The sequence below is a fragment of the Heptranchias perlo genome, chromosome 24 (assembly GCF_035084215.1).
Source record: "Heptranchias perlo isolate sHepPer1 chromosome 24, sHepPer1.hap1, whole genome shotgun sequence".
Taxonomy (NCBI): Eukaryota; Metazoa; Chordata; class Chondrichthyes; order Hexanchiformes; family Hexanchidae; genus Heptranchias; species Heptranchias perlo.
In genome coordinates, this window is record NC_090348.1 from 3,520,407 (window position 1) to 3,541,560 (window position 21,154).

A 21,154-nucleotide genomic window follows, 5' to 3' on the forward strand; every position below is an offset into this window, starting at 1 on the left:
GACTCTTCCATCACCATCCCTGGGTATGTCCTGTCCCACCGGCAGGACAGACCCACCAAAGGTGGCGGTACAGTGATATACAGTCAGGAGGGAGTGGCTCTGGGAGTCCTCAACATTGACCCCGGACCCCATGAAATCTCATGGCATCAGGTCAAACATGGGCAAGGAAACCTCCTGCTGATTACCACCGACCGCCCTCCCTCAGCTGATGAATCAGTCCTCCTCCATGTTGAGAAGCACTGAGGGTAGCAAGGGCACAGAATGTACTCTGGGTGGGAGACTTCAATGTCCATCACCAAGAGTGGCTCGGTAGCACCACTACTGACCGAGTCCTGAAGGTCTTAGCTGCCAGACTGGGCCTGTGGCAGGTGGTGAGCGAACCAAAACGAGGGAAAAACCTTCTTGACCTCGTCCTCACCAATCTACCTGTCGCAAATGCATCTGTCCATGACAGTATTGGGAGGAGTGACCACCGCACAGTCCTCGTGGAGACGAAGTCCCGTCTTCGCACTGAGGACACCATCCAACGTGTTGTGTGGCACTACCACCATGCTAAATGGGATAGATTCAGAACAGATCTAGCAGCTCAAAACTGGGCATCCATGAGGCGCTGTGGGCCATCAGCAGCAGCAGAATTGTATTCCAGCACAATCTGTAACCTCATGGCGTGGCATAGTCCTCACTGCACCATTACCAACAAGCCAGGGGATCAACCCTGGTTCAATGAGGAGTGTAGAAGAACATGCCAGGAGCAGCACCAGGCGTACCGAAAAATGAGGTGCCAACCTGGTGAAGCTACAACTCAGGACTATATGCATGTTAAACAGCAGAAGCAACATGCTATAGACAGAGCTAAGCGATTCCACAACCAACGGATCAGATCAAAGCTCTGCAGTCCTGCCACATCCAGTCGTGAATGGTGGTGGACAATTAAACAATTAACGGGAGGATGAGGCTCTGCAAACATCCCCGTCCTCAATGATGGCGGAGTCCAGCACGTGAGTGCAAAAGACAAGGCTGAAGCGTTTGCAACCATCTTCAGCCAGAAGTGCCGAGTGGATGATCCATCTCGGCCTCCTCCCGATATCCCCACCACCACGGAAGCCAGTCTTCGGCCAATTCGATTCACTCCACGTGATATCAAGAAACGGCTGAGTGCACTGGACACAGAAAAGGCTATGGGTCCTGACAACATCCCAGCTGTAGTGCTGAAGACTTGTGCTCCAGAACTAGCTGCACCTCTAGCCAAGCTGTTCCAGTACAGCTACAACACTGGCATCTACCCAACAATGTGGAAAATTGCCCAGGTGTGTCCTGTCCACAAAAAGCAGGACAAATCCAATCTGGTCAATTACCACCCCATCAGTCTACTCTCAATCATCAGTAAAGTGATGGAAGGTGTCGTCGACAGTGCTATCAAGCGGCACTTACTCACCAATAACCTGCTCACCGATGCTCAGTTTGGGTTCCGCCAGGACCACTCGGCTCCAGACCTCATTACAGCCTTGGTCCAAACATGGACAAAAGAGCTGAATTCCAGAGGTGAGGTGAGAGTGACTGCCCTTGACATCAAGGCAGCATTTGATCGAGTGTGGCACCATGGAGCCCTAGTAAAATTGAAGTCAATGGGAATCGGGGAAAGCTCTCCAGTGGCTGGACTCAAACCTAGCACAAAGGAAGATGGTAGTGGTTGTTGGAGGCCAATCATCTCAGCCCCAGGATATTGCTGCAGGAGTTCCTAAGGGCAGTGTCCTAGGCCCAACCATCTTCAGCTGCTTCATCAATGACCATCCCTCCATCATAAGGTCAGAAATGGGGATGTTCGCTGATGATTGCACAGTGTTCAGTTCCATTCGCAACCCCTCAGATAATGAAGCAGTCCGTGCCTGCATGCAGCAAGACCTGGACAACATCCAGGCTTGGGCTCATAAGTGGCAAGTAACATTCACGCCAGACAAGTGCCAGGCAATGACCATCTCCAACAAGAGAGAGTCTAACCACCTCCCCATGACATTCAATGGCATTACCATCGCCGAATCCCCCACCATCAACATCCTGGGGGGTCACCATTGACCAGAAACTTAACTGGACCAGCCACATAAATACTGTGGCTATAAGAGCAGGTCAGAGGCTGGGTATTCTGTGGCGAGTGACTCACCTCCTGACTCCCCAAAGCCTTTCCACCATCTACAAGGCACAAGTCAGGAGTGTGATGGAATACTCTCCACTTGCTTGGATGAGTGCAGCTCCAACAACACTCAAGAAGCTCGACACCATCCAGGACAAAGTAGCCCGCTTGATTGGCACCCCATCCACCACCCTAAACATTCACTCCCTTCACCACCGGCGCACTGTGGCTGCAGTGTGTACCATCCACAGGATGCACTGCAGCAACTCACCAAGGCTCCTTCGACAGCATCTCCCAAACCCGCGACCTCTACCACCTAGAAGGACAAGAGCAGCAGGTACATGGGAACAACACCACCTGCACGTTCCCCTCCAAGTCACACACCATCCCGACTTGGAAATATATCACCGTTCCTTCATCGTCGCTGGGTCAAAATCCTGGAACTCCCTTCCTAACAGCACTGTGGGAGAACCGTCACCACACGGACTGCTGTGATTCAAGAAGGCGGCTCACCACCACCTTCTCAAGGGCAATTAGGGATGGGCAATAAATGCTGGCCTCGCCAGCGATGCCCACATCCCATGAACGAATAAGAAAAATCCATGGGCATGAAAATAAACGGAGTAAAACCAATATCTGCTGCAGATTCGATTGTCCCCAAATTTAAGAGACTTCTTATTTCAGATACTAATGTCTCAATAATCATGAGGCGGTCCCATAAATGATCTGTACTTAATACCCCTAAGAAAGGTGGGACAGCTACTTTGAAATAAATGGGTTACTGCCTGAAGAGCTCACAAATCGGAGATAATTTCCACCCAAGCCGCCAAAAAAATACTTAATATGGGCACCCACCTGGGTCAGGTCCTCACAGAGTCGACAGAGGTCCACTGCCGAAGAGCTGGGTGCTCAAATGGACTTGCAATGCCATCCCCCGGAGGAGATACTTGCTTGCTACGTGGAGATGGAGTGCTCAAAAGGAGTGTGGGCTCGGGTGAAATCCAGAATGAAAAAGACAACCTGGAAGCCCCCTATATTTAGAATGCCTCTTTTGCCCTGTGTCTGCCATATAGAATCACTGAATCATAGAATGGTTACAGCACAGAAGGAGGCCACTTGGCCCATCGAGCCCGTGCCGGCTCTTTGTTAAAGCAATCCAATTAGTCCCATTCCCCCGCTCTTTCCCCGTAGCCTGCAAATTTTTTCCCTTCAGGTATTTATCCAATTCCTTTTCAAAGCCTCGATTGAATCTGCTTCCACCACCCTTTCAGGCAGCACATTCCAGATCATAACTACTCACTGCGTAAAAAAAGCTTTTCCCCATGTTGCCTTTGGTTCTTTTGCCAATCACCTTAAATCTGTGTCCTCTGGTTCTCGACCCGTCCACCAATGGGAACAGTTTCTCCTTATTTACTTTATCTAAACATTTTCAACACCTCTATCAAATCTCCTCTCAACCTTCTCTGTTCCAAGGAGAACAACCCCAGCTTCTCCAGTCTATCCACGTAACTGAAGTCCCTCATCCATGGAATCATTTTACTAAATCTTTTCTGCACCCTCTCTAAGGCCTTCACATTCTTCCTAAAGTGCGGTGCCCAGAATTGGACACAATGTTCCAGCTGTGGCTGAACCAGTGTTTTGTAAAAGTTCAACATAACTTCCTTGTTTTTGTACTCTATGCCTCTATTTATAAAGCCCAGGATCCCGTATGTTTTTTTAACCACTTTCTCAACCTGCCCTGCCACCTTCAATGATTTGTGCACATATACCCCCAGATCTCTCTGTTCCTGCACCCGTTTTAGAATTGTACCCTTTAGTTTATATTGCTGCTCCTCGGTCTTCCTGCCAAAATATATCACTTCACATATCCTCAACCTTGTAGAGATTAGAATTAAAGGCTGGCAGCAACACTTCCATCGGACAATCAAAACACCTTTCCCATCAAACTAAATCAACTCCCAAGGCAGGGGAGAAGTATGTAACTAGGCTGTACAATGCAGCAGAATATCAGGAAACTTGGACAAGGCACCGACTGGAGCTTGCAGCACGGCCTGCTCCTGCAACATCTACCATGTTTCCCAAAAGGATCAGGACATAAAAATCCCATTAAACAGGGCAGGCTGTGCCCAATTCATCAAAATCCCATTAAACAGGGCAGGCGATGCTCAAGTTTGAAGAAAAAACTCTACTTGGGTTACTGCAATTTTTTTTATTCGTTCATGAAATGTGGGCGTCACTGGCCAGGCCTGCATTTATTGCCCATCCCTAATTGCCCTTGAGAAGGTGGTGGTGAGCTGCCTTCTTGAACCGCTGCAGTCCGTGTGGTGACGGTTCTCCCACAGTGCTGTTAGGAAGGGAGTTCCAGGATTTTGACCCAGCGACAATGAAGGAACGGCGATATATTTCCAAGTCGGGATGGTGTGTGACTTGGAGGGGAACGTGCAGGTGGTGTTGTTCCCATGTGCCTGCTGCCCTTGTCCTTCTAGGTGGTAGAGGTCGCAGGTTTGGGAGGTGCTGTTGAAGAAGCCTTGGCGAGTTGCTGCAGTGCATCCTGTGGATGGTACACACTGCAGCCACGGTGCGCCGGTGGTGAAGGGAGTGAATGTTTAGGGTGGTGGATGGGGCGCCAATCAAGCGGGCTGCTTTGTCCTGGATGGTGTTGAGCTTCTTGAGTGTTGTTGGAGCTGCACTCATCCAGGCAAGTGGAGAATATTCCATCACACTCCTGACTTGTGCTTCGAAGATGGTGGAAAGGCTTTGGGGAGTCAGGAGGTGAGTCACTCGCCACAGAATACCCAGCCTCTGACCTGCTCTTGTAGCCACAGTATTTATGTGGCTGGTCCAGTTAAGTTTATGATCAATGGTGACCCCCAGGATGTTGATGGTGGGGGACTCGGCGATGATAATGCCATTGAATGTCATGGAGAGGTGGTTAGACTGTCTCTTGTTGGAGATGGTCATTGCCTGGCACTTGTTTGGCACGAATGTTACTTGCCACTTATCAGCCCAAGCCTGGATGTTGTCCAGGTCTTGCTGCATGCAGGCTCGGACTGCTTCATTATCTAAGGGGTTGCAAATGGAACTGAACACTGTTCATGAGGAATGTCACCCCAAGCCATATATTAAATGGCTCAGTAAACCCAGCATTAGTTTCCGTAATACTACTCTCGGGCACTCTCTCATCATCATCATCCTAGTCTCCCTTCATTTCCTCTTCCTCCAGGACATCCTAATAGGGAAAACAATGGATGCAATGGAATCAGAGGAACTAGCAACAAACTGATTGACAGAGAGAATTTACTCATTGATCGAGCCTTGATAATCATCGATAGAACCATCACTGTTTAACTAAACTACCCAAGGAGATGAGACTGACTGCAGTTGGGTTTCAATTAGCATCTGTGCAGAGTGGAGAATGTAGCTGACGGAGGAATGGGTCAAAAGATATCCCGACCCAGCGAAGGGGGCAAATCTGGACAGTCACCACTCGCTGGGGTACAAATATGCAAAACAGGCAGGATCGAATCAGCCACCCGACACACTCCCTCCCGACACGCGCTCCCTCCCGACACGCACTCCCCCTGACGCACGCACTCCCCCTGACGCACTCACTCCCCCTGACGCACGCACTCCCCCTGACGCACGCACTCCCCCTGACGCACGCACTCCCCCTGACGCACGCACTCCCCCTGACGCACGCACTCCCCCTGACGCACGCACTCCCCCTGACGCACGCACTCCCCCTGACGCACGCACTCCCCCTGACGCACGCACTCCCCCTGACGCACGCACTCCCCTTGACGCACGCACTCCCCTTGACGCACGCACTCCCGACACGCACTCCCGACACGCACTCCCCCTGACACGCTCCCTCCCGACATGCTCTCCCCCTGATACGCACCCTGCCTGTTATGGGTGGGGAGGGCATTGGGGTGAGTGTATCGAGGGTAAGTGAATCGGGCGGGGTGACTGTATCGGATTTACCTTTGCCTCTAATACCACTGACCTTATCAACACCTCAGGTTGCAATCTGACCTCCTGTATGTTCAGCTAGTCCCAGCAGAGCAAGGGAAAGGTGTTCGAATGTCGTCTATTTTGAAGATTGTTTTTTGCTAAGTGATAGTTGCAGTCACTGAAACAACTCTGCTCCTGTACAGTGTGACCTACAGTCACTCACCCAGTGACCCGTGGCAAACAGCAGAGGGCAGTGCCTTCAATACTGAATCCACATCTTATTAATTCGTCAGGAAACTACCAAATACTTTTTTCCATGGGAGCTCAGACTCCTCCTTCAAGATGTTTCCATTCTCTCCCATTTATGGAACGCCCTCCAACTTAGGCAACTGACAGGGTGCGTGGCTAATCTGCTCCCAGGCCTCTACCAGAGCTGCACCGAAATACGACAAAATGTGGACAGTCGGACGGCAAAGGACTCCCTCTTTGATTTATCCCTCCTTCCGGGAAGAAATGCAGCGCTATGCAGAGATTAGTAATTCACTGTCAGGAGCATGAGGTGTGAACTTGATTCCCGTTCGCCTGTGCAGAAGCATCCTCAGTGCCCACATCACCCCATCGCCAATATACTGTGCCCACATCACCCCATCGCCAATATACTGTGCCCACATCACCCCATCGCCAATATACTGTGCCCACATCACCCCATCACCAATATACTGTGCCCACATCACCCCATCGCCAATATACTGTGCCCACATCACCCCATCGCCAATATACTGTGCCCACATCACCCCATCGCCAATATACTGTGCCCACATTACCCCCATCGCCAATATACTGTGCCCACATCACCCCATCGCCAATATACTGTGCCCACATCACCCCATCACCAATATACTGTGCCCACATCACCCCATCACCAATATACTGTGCCCACATCACCAATATACTGTGCCTCCATCACTCCATCTCCAATATACTGTGCCCACATCACCCCATCGCCAATATACTGTGCCCACATCACCCCATCGCCAATATACTGTGCCCACATTACCCCCATCTCCAATATACTGTGCCCACATCACTCCATCACCAATATACTGTGCCCACATCACCCCATCACCAATATACTGTGCCCACATCACCAATATACTGTGCCTCCATCACTCCATCTCCAATATACTGTGCCCACATCACCCCATCGCCAATATACTGTGCCCACATCACCCCATCACCAATATACTGTGCCCACATCACCCCATCAGCAATATACTGTGCCCACATCACCCCATCACCAATATACTGTGCCCACATCACCCCATCACCAATATACTGTGCCCACATCACCCCATCACCAATATACTGTGCCCACATCACCCCATCACCAATATACTGTGCCCACATCACCCCATCGCCAATATACTGTGCCCACATCACCCCATCACCAATATACTGTGCCCACATCACCCCATCACCAATATACTGTGCCCACATCACCAATATACTGTGCCTCCATCACTCCATCTCCAATATACTGTGCCCACATCACCCCATCGCCAATATACTGTGCCCACATCACCCCATCGCCAATATACTGTGCCCACATTACCCCCATCTCCAATATACTGTGCCCACATCACCCCATCTCCAATATACTGTGCCCACATCACCCCATCTCCAATATACTGTGCCCACATTACTCCCATCACCAATATACTGTGCCCACATCACCCCATCGCCAATATACTGTGCCCACATTACCCCCATCGCCAATATACTGTGCCCACATCACCCCATCGCCAATATACTGTGACCACATCACCCCATCTCCAATATACTGTGCTTCCGATGCCCCATCTTTTTATTTATTCATTCATTGAATGTGGGCGTCGCTGGCAAGACCAGCATTTATTGCCCATCTCTAATTGCCCTTGAGAAGGTGGTGGTGAGCCGCCTTCTTGAACCACTGCGGGCCGTGTGGTAATCTCCAATATACGGTGTCCCCATCACCCCATCTCCAATATACTGTGCCTCCATCACCCCATCTCCAATATACGGTGTCCCCATCACCTCCATCTCCAATATACTGTGCCCACATCACCCCATCACCAACATACTGTGCCCACATCACCCCATCGCCAATATACTGTGCCCACATCACCCCATCACCAACATACTGTGCCCACATCACCCCATCGCCAATATACTGTGCCCACATCACCCCATCGCCAATATACTGTGCCCACATCATCCCATCGCCAATATACTGTGCCCACATCATCCTATCGCCAATATACTGTGCCCACATCACCCCATCACCAACATACTGTGCCCACATCACCCCATCACCAATATACTGTGCCCACATCACCCCATCGCCAATATACTGTGCCCACATCATCCCATCGCCAATATACTGTGCCCACATCATCCTATCGCCAATATACTGTGCCCACATCACCCCATCGCCAATATACTGTGCCCACATCACCCCATCTCCAATATACGGTGCCCACATCACCCCATCTCCAATATACGGTGCCCACATCACCCCATCTCCAATATACGGTGCCCACATCACCCCATCTCCAATATACGGTGCCCACATTACCCCCATCTCCAATATACTGTGCCCACATTACCCCATCTCCAATATACGGTGCCCACATCACCCCATCTCCAATATACTGTGCCCACATTACCCCTATCTCCAATATACTGTGCCCACATTACCCCATCACCAATATACTGTGCCCACATTACCCCCATCGCCAATATACTGTGCCCACATCACCCCATCGCCAATATACTGTGCCCACATCACCCCATCTCCAATATACTATGTCCCCATCACCTCCATCTCTAATATACTGTGTCCCCATCACCTCCATCTCCAATATACTGTGTCCCCATCACCTCCATGTCCAATATACTGTGCCCACATCACCTCCATCTCCAATATACTGTGTCCCCATCACCTCCATCTCCAATATACTGTGCTTCCGATGCCCCATCTTTTTATTTATTCATTCATGGAATGTGGGCGTCGCTGGCAAGACCAGCATTTATTGCCCATCTCTAATTGCCCTTGAGAAGGTGGTGGTGAGCCGCCTTCTTGAACCGCTGCAGGCCGTGTGGTAATCTCCAATATACGGTGTTCCCATCACCCCATCTCCAATATACTGTGCCTCCATCACCCCATCTCCAATATATGGTGTCCCCATCACCTCCATCTCCAATATACTGTGCCCACATCACTCCATCTCCAATATACTGTGCCCACATCACCCCATCGCCAACATACTGTGCCCACATCACCCCATTGCCAATATACTGTGCCCACATCACCCCATCTCCAACATACTGTGCCCACATCACCCCATCTCCAATATACTGTGCCCACATCACCCCATCTCCAATATACTGTGCCCACATTACCCCCATCTCCAATATACTGTGCCCACATTACCCCCATCACCAATATACTGTGCCCACATCACCCCATCTCCAATATACGGTGCCCACATTACCCCCATCACCAATATACTGTGCCCACATTACCCCCATCACCAATATACTGTGCCCACATCACCCGCATCGCCAATATACCATGCCCACATCACCCCATCTCCAATATACTGTGTCCCCATCACCTCCAGCTCTAATATACTGTGCTTCCGATGCCCCATCTTTTTATTTATTCATTCATGGGATGTGGGCGTCGCTGGTGAGGCCGGCATTTATTGCCCATCTCTAATTGCCCCTGAGAAGGTGGTGGTGAGCCGCCTTCTTGAACCGCTGCGGGCCGTGTGGTAATCTCCAATATACTGTGCTCCCAGCAATCCATCTCCAATATACAGTGCCCACATCACTCCATCTCCAATATACAGTGCCCACATCACCCCATCTCCAATATACTGTGTCCCCATCACCCCATCTCCAATATACTGTGCCCCCATCACCCCATCTCCAATATACTGTGCCCACATCACCCCATCTCCAATATACAGTGTCCCCATCACCCCATCTCCAATATACTGTGTCCCCATCACCCCATCTCCAATATACTGTGCCCCCATCACCCCATCTCCAATATACAGTGCCCACATCACCCCATCTCCAATATACAGTGTCCCGATCACCCCATCTCCAATATATTGTGTCCCCATCACTCCATCTCCAATATACTGTGTCCCCATCACCCCATCTCCAATATACTGTGCCCCCATCACCCCATCTCCAATATACTGTGCCCACATCACCCCATCTCCAATATACTGTGCCCACATCACCCCATCTCTAATATACTGTGCCCACATCACCCCATCTCCAATATACTGTGCCCACATCACCCCATCTCTAATATACAGTGTCCCCATCACCCCATCTCCAATATATTGTGTCCCCATCACCAATATACTGTGTCCCCATCACCCCATCTCCAATATACTGTGTCCCCATCACCCCATCTCCAACATATTGTGTCCCCATCACCCCATCTGTAAGCGGACTGTAAAACTTTCTATAGGTATGTAAAAAGGAACAGACTGGCGAAGGCAAGTGTGGGTCCCTTACAGACAGAGATGGGAGAATTTATAATGGGGAATAAAGAAATGGCAGAGAAATGAAACAAATACTTTGTGTCTGTCTTCACGGAAGACACAAAAAGCCTCCCAGAAATACTAGAGAAACAAGAGTCTGGCGAGAATGAGGAACTGAAAGAAATTAGTATTAGTAAAAAAATAGTACTAGAGAAATTAATGGGACTGAAAGTCAATAAATCCCAAGGACCTGATGATCTACATCCCAGGGTTTTGAAAGAGGTGGCTATAGAGATAGTGGATGCATTGGTTGTCATCTTCCAAAATTCTATAGATTTTGGAATGGTTCCTGCAGATTGGAGGGTGGCAAATGTAACCCCACTATTTAAGAAAGGAGGGAGAGAAAACAGGGAACTACAGACTGGTTAGCCTGACATCAGTAGTAGGGAAAATGCTAGAATCTATTATAAAGGATGTGATAACAGGACACTTAGAAAATAATAATAGGATTTGGCAAAGTCAACATGGATTTATGAAAGGGAAATCATGTTTGACAAACCTACTGGAGTTCTTTGAGGATGTAACTAGTAAAATAGATAAGGGGGAACCAGTGGATGTGGTGTATTTGGATTTTTAGAAGGCTTTCGATAATGTCCCACACAGGAGGTTGGTGAACAAAGTTAGAGCACATGGAATTGGGGGTAATATACAGGCATGGATTGAGAATTGGTTAACAGATAGAAAACAGAGAGTAGGAATATGGAATATAATGTGGAAAAATGTGAAATTATCCACTTTGGTAGGAAAAACAGAAATGCAGAGTATTTTTTACATGGTGAGAGATTGGGAAATGTTGATGTTCAAAGGGACCTGGGTGTCCTTGTACATGAGTCACTGAAAGCAAACATGCAGGTGCAGCAAGCAGTTAGGAAGGCAAATGGTATGTTGGCCTTCATTACAAGAGGATTTTACAGGGGTAAAGATGTCTTACTGCAATTATACAGGGCCTTGGTGAGACCGCACCTGGAGTATTGTGTACAATTTTGGTCTCATTACCTAAGAAAGGATATACTTGCCATAGAAGGAGCACAACAAAGGTTCACCAGACTGATTCCTGGGCTGGCTGGATTGTCAAATGAGGAGAGATTGAGTAGACTAGGCCTGTATTCTCTAGAGTTTAGAAGAAAGAGGTGATCTGATTGAAACATACAAAATTCTTACAGGGCTCGACAGGGTAGATGCAGGGAGGATGTTTCCCCTGGCTGGGGAGTCTAGAACCAGGGTCACAGTCTCAGAATAAAGGGTAGGCCATTTAGGACTGAGATGAGGAGAAATTTCTTCACTCAGAGGGTGGTGAATCTTTGGAATTCTCTACCCCAGAGGGCTGTGGAGTCATTGAGTACATTCAAAACAGAGATCGAAAGATTTCTAGATATTAAAGGCATCAAGGGATATGGGGATGGTGCAGGAAAATGGCGTTGAGGTAGAAGATCAGCCATGATCTTGATGAATGGTGGAGCAGGCTCAAGGGGCCGGATGGCCTACTCCTGCTCCAATTTCTTCTGTTCTTATCTCCAATGTACTGTGTCCCATCACCCCATCGCCAATATACTGTGTTCCATCACTCCATCGCCAATATACTGTGTCCCATCACCCCATCTCCAATATACTGTGTCCCCAGCACCCCATCGCCAATATACTGTGCCCACATCACCTCATCTCCAATATACTGTGTCCTATCACCCCATCTCCAATATACTGTGTCCCCAGCACCCCATCGCCAATATACTGTGCCCACATCACCTCATCTCCAATATACTGTGTCCCATCACCCCATCTCCAATATACTGTGTCCCCAGCACCCCATCGCCAATATACTGTGTCCCATCACCCCATCTCCAATATACTGTGTCCCCAGCACCCCATCGCCAATATACTGTGCCCACATCACCCCATCTCCAATATACTGTGTCCCATCACTCCATCTCCAATATACTGTGTTCCATCACTCCATCTCCAATATACTGTGTCCTATCACCCCATCTCCAATATACTGTGTTCCATCACTCCATCGCCAATATACTGTGTCCCCATCACCCCATCTCCAATATACTGTGTCCCATCACTCCATCTCCAATATACTGTGTTCCATCACTCCATCTCCAATATACTGTGTCCTATCACCCCATCTCCAATATACTGTGTTCCATCACTCCATCGCCAATATACTGTGCCCACATCACCTCATCTCCAATATACTGTGTCCCATCACCCCATCTCCAATATACTGTGTCCCCATCACCCCATCTCCAATATACTGTGTCCTATCACCCCATCTCCAATATACTGTGTCCTATCACCCCATCTCCAATATACTGTGTCCCCATCACCTCATCTCCAATATACTGTGTCCTATCACCCCATCTCCAATATACTGTGTCCCATCACCCCATCTCCAATATACTGTGTCCCCATCACCTCATCTCCAATATACTGTGTCCCCATCACCTCATCTCCAATATACTGTGTCCTATCACCCCATCTCCAATATACTGTGTCCCCATCACCTCATCTCCAATATACTGTGTCCTATCACCCCATCTCCAATATACTGTGTCCCCATCACCCCATCTCCAATATACTGTGTCCCCATCACCTCCATCTCCAATATACTGTGTCCTCATCACCTCCATCTCCAATATACTGTGTCTCCATCACCTCCATCTCCAATATACTGTGCCTCCATCACCCCATCTCCAATATACTGTGTCCCCATCACCTCCATCTCCAATATACTGTGTCCCCATCACCCCATCTCCAATATACTGTGTCCCCATCACCTCCATCTCCAATATACTGTGTTCCCATGACCTCCATCTCCAATATACTGTGTCCCCATCACCCCATCTCCAATATACTGTGTCCCCATCACCCCATCTCCAATATACTGTGTCTCCATCACCTCCATCTTCAATATACTGTGTCCTCATCACCTCCATCTCCAATATACTGTGTTCCCATGACCTCCATCTCCAATATACTGTGTCTCCATCACCTCCATCTCCAATATACTGTGTTCCCATCACCTCCATCTCCAATATACTGTGTTCCCATCACCTCCATCTCCAATATACTGTGTCCCCATCACCTCCATCTCCAATATACTGTGTCTCCATCACCTCCATCTCCAATATACTGTGTTCCCATCACCTCCATCTCCAATATACTGTGTCCCCATCACCTCCATCTCCAATATACTGTGTCCCCATCACCCCATCTCCAATATACTGTGTTCCCATCACCTCCATCTCCAATATACTGTGTTCCCATCACCTCCATCTCCAATATACTGTGTCTCCATCACCTCCATCTCCAATATACTGTGTCCCCATCACCTCCATCTCCAATATACTGTGTCCCCATCACCTCCATCTCCAATATACTGTGTCCCCATCACCTCCATCTCCAATATACTGTGTCCCCATCACCCCATCTCCAATATACTGTGTCTCCATCACCTCCATCTCCAAAATACTGTGTTCCCATCACCTCCATCTCCAATATACTGTGTCCCCATCACCTCCATCTCCAATATACTGTGTCTCCATCACCTCCATCTCCAATATACTGTGTCTCCATCACCTCCATCTCCAATATACTGTGTCTCCATCACCTCCATCTCCAATATACTGTGTCCCCATCACCTCCATCTCCAATATACTGTGTCTCCATCACCTCCATCTCCAATATACTGTGTCTCCATCACCTCCATCTCCAATATACTGTGTCTCCATCACCTCCATCTCCAATATACTGTGTCTCCATCACCTCCATCTCCAATATACTGTGTCCCCATCACCTCCATCTCCAATATACTGTGTCTCCATCACCTCCATCTCCAATATACTGTGCCTCCATCACCCCATCTCCAATATACTGTGTCCCCATCACCCCATCTCCAATATACTGTGTCCTCATCACCTCCATCTCCAATATACTGTGTCCCCATCACCCCATCTCCAATATACTGTGTCTCCATCACCTCCATCTCCAATATACTGTGTTCCCATCACCTCCATCTCCAATATACTGTGTTCCCATCACCTCCATCTCCAATATACTGTGTCCCCATCACCTCCATCTCCAATATACTGTGCCTCCATCACCCCATCTCCAATATACTGTGCCCACATCACCCCATCTCCAATATACTGTGCCTCCATCACCCCATCTCCAATATACTGTGTCCCCATCACCCCATCTCCAATATACTGTGTCCTCATCACCTCCATCTCCAATATACTGTGTCCCCATCACCCCATCTCCAATATACTGTGTCTCCATCACCTCCATCTCCAATATACTGTGTTCCCATCACCTCCATCTCCAATATACTGTGTTCCCATCACCTCCATCTCCAATATACTGTGTCTCCATCACCTCCATCTCCAATATACTGTGTTCCCATCACCTCCATCACCAGTGTACTGTGCCCACATCACCTCCATCTCCAATATACTGTGCCCCCATCACCTCCATCACCAGTGTACTGTGCCCACATCACCTCCATCTCCAATATACTGTGCCCCCATCACCTCCATCACCAGTGTACTGTGCCCCCAAACCTCCTCCATTAAATTCCTTCTGAGAAAGATCTGATTTTGAACAGCTCTATTTTATAGCTTCCCACATTCAGCTTGTGTGTAGGAACATTTTATTTTATTTATAAATCTGTAGTGACCAATAGTTTTCACATTCTGCTGTACAATGAAGGGCAAGTACCTTATCGTAATAATATCGGAGTGCTCGACTCAGTTTATCATAGTTCATGTTGGTTTTGTTTTTCCTAAGTCCCCAGAGTTTAGCAACCTCTTCCGCCTTAAGAAGTTTGAATTCCCCATCATTGGATGTCCAGCAGATCAGGTGTTCGTGCTTTTGGTCCAGCAATAATTGCAGCAGGAACTGCCACAGTGTGATTGCACTCTCCATACCTGCAACAGACAGGAACATCCTCAACCACAGGACACATTAAACCTTCAGTCACCCCTCCCACACCTGGCAAATCTGGGAAATTCAAAAATACATCACCGCAACAATAAAAAAGTGTGTTTCTGAGTAAAGGTTGGAGATATGCTCCTGCAGAAGCAAAAAAAAATTTGCATTCCATGTTCTAATACTTTGTGTGAAAACATTTCTTCTAAACTCTCCTTAAATGCACCAAGTGCCAATCCTAAACTAAGCCCCTCATTAAAGATTCACTGACTGGGAATAATGGCCCAGAAGTTGCTTTTAAAATGATGGTGAGCCTAACAGCGCTCACCGTTACTAAGGGCGAAATCAAAGAGCAAGTTCCAGCGACTGTACATGGGCAGTTAAACCCAGAAATCCTGAACTGGCTCAGCCTGATCTGCCGGTGATGTGACAGCTACGTCTTAAAGGGGTATCGCCAGCTGCAATCAATGGAATCAACGGACCAGCATCAACTTGCTCTTCTGCCCAGATGGAAATGAACAAACCTCGTCACAAAACAGGTACGCTCAGTTTTTGGTCTAAATGGAGTTTTAACAGCATGGTAAGTCTTAATGACTGCCAAACAATCTCTCTGACACTAAAAATTAACTTTTAAAAATGTGGAATCTCATTACTCCTGATTTTTAAAGTTTTTGGATTTAAAAAAAAAAGGATTTTTTAAATTAAAAAATGTTAATTTTTAAAAACGTTTTCCTTCTGTCTCTTTTATCTCGGTCTTTTAATCTTATGCTCTCTTTATTTCACTTTCTCTATGTCATTTTATAATACCTTATCGGGAACATCCAGGTTTTTAGTCTGCACAGTTTGTGAATGAACTCTTGGTTCTTTCAGCGTGGCTTGCTTCAAGCTGATTGGTCGAGGGCCTTAGCAATCCTTTCACCACTCACACAGCCCGTTCAACTCGCAGTTCAAGGAAGCTGCCACCAGAAAGAACGCAGTGACTTAGTGGGTGAATTTCAACCTAATGAGCGGCAGGCAATGCTGATTCGCTGCTCAGAGCGGTTTACAGGCTAATCTTTCACCATTCACTTCGCAAATCTTTTCATAATTTTGATCCCTTAACCTTCTCGACTCCAGTAAATAGGTGTCAGCCTTGGCTCAGTGGGTAGCACTCTCGCTGCGCAGTCAGAAGGTCATGGGTTCAAGTCTCACTCCAGAGACTCGAGCACAAAATCCAGACCAGGCTGAGGGAGTGCTGCACTGGCAGAGGTGCCATCTTACTGATGAAATGTTAAACTGAGGTCCTCTCAGTCCCATGGTGCTATTTGAAGAAGAATAGGGGAGTTTCCACCAGTGTCCTGGCCGATATTTATCTCTCAACCAGCATCACTAAAACACATTATCTCATTGCTGTTTGTGGGAGCTTGCTGTGCGCAAATTGGCTGCTGCATTTCATAGATTACAACAGTGACTACACTTCATTGGCTGTAAAATCTCTTGCATAGCTATAATCTCTCATCCCAGTGAACCTACGTCACACCCTTTCCAGGGGTCCAATATGATTTCGATAATGGGGGGCCCAAACCCCATACAGTATTTGGAGAGAGGAGGTGTTCACCCCATCAGCCTAGCATGCATTTTAACCCAGGATTATACTGCGGAGCACCAGCCAGTCCCAATTACTGTTTTTTTACCTCTGGAGATTATCCACAGAACAGCAAATTTCTGCTTTAATCGTTATAAAGTAAAAATGAGCTAAAATGTAGAATTTACTAGGATACAATCTGACAATATGATTAACATGCAAAAGCACAATTACTAATTCCATTTATTTTAAGGGTCTTTCATAGGAATATTTGTTACTTAATTGTTGAAAAGGCTCTGAAATGAGCTCCTTTTTCATAGTCATTGTAAAATTTTAAATTAAGTTGATATGTTCCCAGGAATTTCCACACTACTGTCATCTCCAGAATCAACTATTCCAATGCTCTCCTGGCCGGTTTCCCATCATCCACTCTCTATAAAGTTCAACTCATCCAAAATTCCGCTGCCTGGTATCGTAACTCACAGTAAATCCAACTTACCCATCACCTCTGTGCTCACCGCCCTACACTGGCTCCTGGTCCACCAATGCTTCAAATTTAAAATTCTCATCCTCGTGTTTAAATCCCTCCACGGCCTCACCTCTCCCTATCCTTAACCTTCTCCAGCCCTATAACCCACAGAACTCTCCATTCCTCCAAATCTGGACTCTTGCTCACCGCACCCCCCCTCCTTTTGCCCCACCATTGGCGGCCGTGCCTTCAGCCGTCTAGGCCCCACACTCTGGAACACCTCCTAAATCTCTCTGCCTCTCTCTCCTCTGTTAAGAACTCTTTAAAACCCACCTCTTTGACGAAGCTTTTTGGTCACCCCTCCTAATATCTCCTTCTTTGGCTCAGCATCCGTTTTTGTCTGATTAGGCCTCTGAGAAGTGCCTTGGTATGTTTTCCTACATTAAAGGTGCTATATAAATGCAAGTTGTTGTTGAATATATAGAATCCGCTACAAAAGGGGCAAAAACTGTGACAACAAATATCGTTTCCAGGCTCTGTTAGCGGGCTCCTGCTCTTTGCCTTGTCTATTCGGAGCAGTCGATTTTTATACTTGCCACAATTTCCAAATATTTCATTTTGTGAGTATAATACAGGGTGCAAAGCTCTTTAGATGATGATGTTTTCATTCCCTCACCTTCTGGGGTACAATCTTCTGTTCACTATAGAGAGCAACACAGTAAGTGCGTTCAAAAGGAGCCTGGTTACTATACTGTCACAAATCAGGGCCCAGCAATCCTCCCTGTGTACGGATGTCTTAGACCATAAGAGATAGGAGCAGGAGTAGGCCATTCTGCCCCTCGAGCCTGCTCCGCCATTCAATGAGATCATGGCTGATCTGATTTTTACCTCAACTCCACTTTCCCGCCTTTTCCCCATATCCTTTGACTCCCTTGCTGATCAAAAATTTGTCTAACTCAGCCTTGAATGTATTCAATGACTCAGCCTCCACAGCTTTTTGGGGTAAAGAATTCCAAAGATTCACGACCCTCTGGGAGAAGAAATTCCTCCTCATTTCCATCTTAAACGGGCGACCCCTTATTCTGAGACTATGACCCCTAGTTTTAGATTCCCCCATGAGGGGTAATATCCTCTCAGCATCTATCCTATCAAGTCCCCTCAGAATCTTGTATGTTTCAATAAGATCTCCTCTCATTCTTCTAAACTCCAATGAGTATAGACCCAACCTGTTCAATCTTTCCTCATAATGAGAATCCCTACGTGGTCAGTTTTCAGTAAAATATTAAAATGCCTACGTGGCAAAGAAGCAGAATGCAAAATGGTTAGAAAGGGTTAGTAACTGAGATTGGTACAGGTGGCCTGGCCTCCTGCTGGGCCATATGTTTGCGTAGTCAGCAGGTTTGCATGGTCTTAGCAATGTAGAGTCTTGATGTGATTCAAGGACTGGTCTGAATGTCTCCATGTTTATGGCAGATCAATATAGGTAACGAGCTTAGCCAAAGTTGAAAGACATTCCAGGTTGGGAGATAAGGAACAGAAGGGACAGGGAAGAACATTCCAAGTTGGAAGGTGAGGAAGTATCCCCTTTGATGTCTAACAGCAACATGGTCAGCACATGATTATCTATGATTGGCCGGAAATAATGTAACCTCGCATGGCAACCTATGCCCGGCTTATGATTGGTGTTGACCCTCGTTAAGTATGTTCCAACCCTATTCATCTGAATAAAAACGTGTGGATTTCTGTATGTTTTTGTTCTTGCTCTGCCAGCATAGAGGGACTCTATCAGGAGTCCAAATCAATGCTGCAGACTAAGAACCCTGCTGTTAAAGTTGTGATGAACTTTAAAATGTATTCGACTTCAGTTTTTACTGAACCAGACTGAGGGGAAAGAATCCGGATCGTCATTTGGTGGCGCGTACGGGGATCTTAACGGTCGTTCACCGAGAGTTCGCGGAGTAAGAGGCGGATTGTCTCAGACACGGAGGAAGGCAATGGCGCCCTGATGTAAGTAGTCTTAATTTACTACGTCGGTTTTCCTCCAATCCGTCAGTCTGACGACGGATCGTCCAATCGCTAACACTCGTGTGGCGTCCTTACAAGATTCAGGTCAGTCTGGCGAATACACAGAAATAGCAGGAAGAGGTCAGTGGTCGAATATCACTGAGGGAATAACTTGTAAGCGGTAGGTCAGTGGTTAATATCACTGAGGGTAGTCAGGGTTTAAGTTCCTGGTGATTGGATGGATATAAACAGGAACTATTGATAAAACTTAGATGCCGCCAAAAAGGCTCAGGAATTAATTTGGAAAAATAACAGAGGTACCACAGCCAAAGAATTCATTGCTTTATGGAGACAGTACTGTAAAAAAAAATATGGATAGAATTAAGTGACTAGACAAATGTTTAAAAGACAGAGACCCGAAAAAGAAAGGTTCTGTTGTTTAAGTGTACTGTCCCTTTAAAAAGCCTGTCTTGATCAGTGTTTTTTTTTGTCGGTGTTGTGGGCCACGCCCCCTTCTTACTGTGTCTTGCGTGTTTTCTTCCTTTGTGTAATGTATCTGTCTTGTCGTGTGTTTAATTCTGATACTGCCGAATTAAAATTGGAGTTATTGAGGTTAAGTGACCTATTAAATTCTGGTTCTTATAAAGTGTGGGCATGTTAAATTCTAGACATGGGATCTTCCAAAAATTGGCATTTTGAATGTTTATTTTGTGATTGGCTGTGGTTTAAAAAGAGGTTAAAAATTAACGGGATAGATTAAAAAAACTATCAGGATCATTGTGATAGGAAAAGTCGGAAAGCTGGAACAGCTCGGGGCGTTGATTATAATCACACCCACTAAAAGTATGTGAAAAAATAGTGTGCAAAAATATAGTATAAAGCAATCCACAAATGTGAGAAGTAAAAAAATCAGTCAAACCTGTGTGAAGAGAAATTTTGAAGGTGGAAACTTAATCTCAAAAGGGAGAAGGATCAAGTTACTCCTACCACAAGAGCAAGTTAATATTTACCCCTTCCATCCCAAGAAGCCAGACTGTCATGCCAAGAGCAGTTCAAACAGATAGAAATGACCCAGTCGGTTGAGAACTGTCTGAGGCTTGCCCAGAACACAGGTGAACATGAGGTAACAATTGGTATAGGTTATATTAGTAAAATTGTCCCAATCACTCGGAAATGCCAAAGGCTACAATTGACTGAGATATAAGTTTTCACGCTACAGTGAAAAATTGATAAGAAAGGAATGTAAAACAAATCATATGAAAAGGAAGCTTAGGTTAGACAATTGGAAGTCCATTACTTGAGCTATGTACTGACACAGGGTACTAAACACCTATCAGTTTTACCCTGCCACAGTATGATAAGGAAGTTTTGACAAGTTCTGGGGCTATTCAATTTTATTTGAAATTAATAGTAGAATACAAGATCTGACCAAAGAGGGGAGACCTTCCCTGACAAATTATATAACTCGCATTGAGACTGCTAAGAAAACTCAACAATTA

General features: G+C 46.9%; 1 protein-coding gene across 3 annotated transcripts in view; it reads right to left on the reverse strand.

Moving 5' to 3' along the window:
- The window catches only part of elk3 (ETS transcription factor ELK3), a 63,449-nt gene that overhangs the window by 11,803 nt on the left and 30,492 nt on the right, over positions 1 to 21,154 (reverse strand). For 2 of the 3 annotated variants that reach the window (XM_068004611.1, XM_068004613.1), the window contains exon 2: positions 15,409 to 15,617. In XM_068004611.1, the coding sequence (XP_067860712.1) occupies positions 15,409 to 15,615 (207 nt within the window). In that variant the 5' untranslated portion in view covers positions 15,616 to 15,617. Of the gene's footprint in view, positions 1 to 15,408; positions 15,618 to 16,425; positions 16,575 to 21,154 lie in introns of all 3 variants that reach the window. The other variant, XM_068004612.1, reaches the window with a different exon arrangement.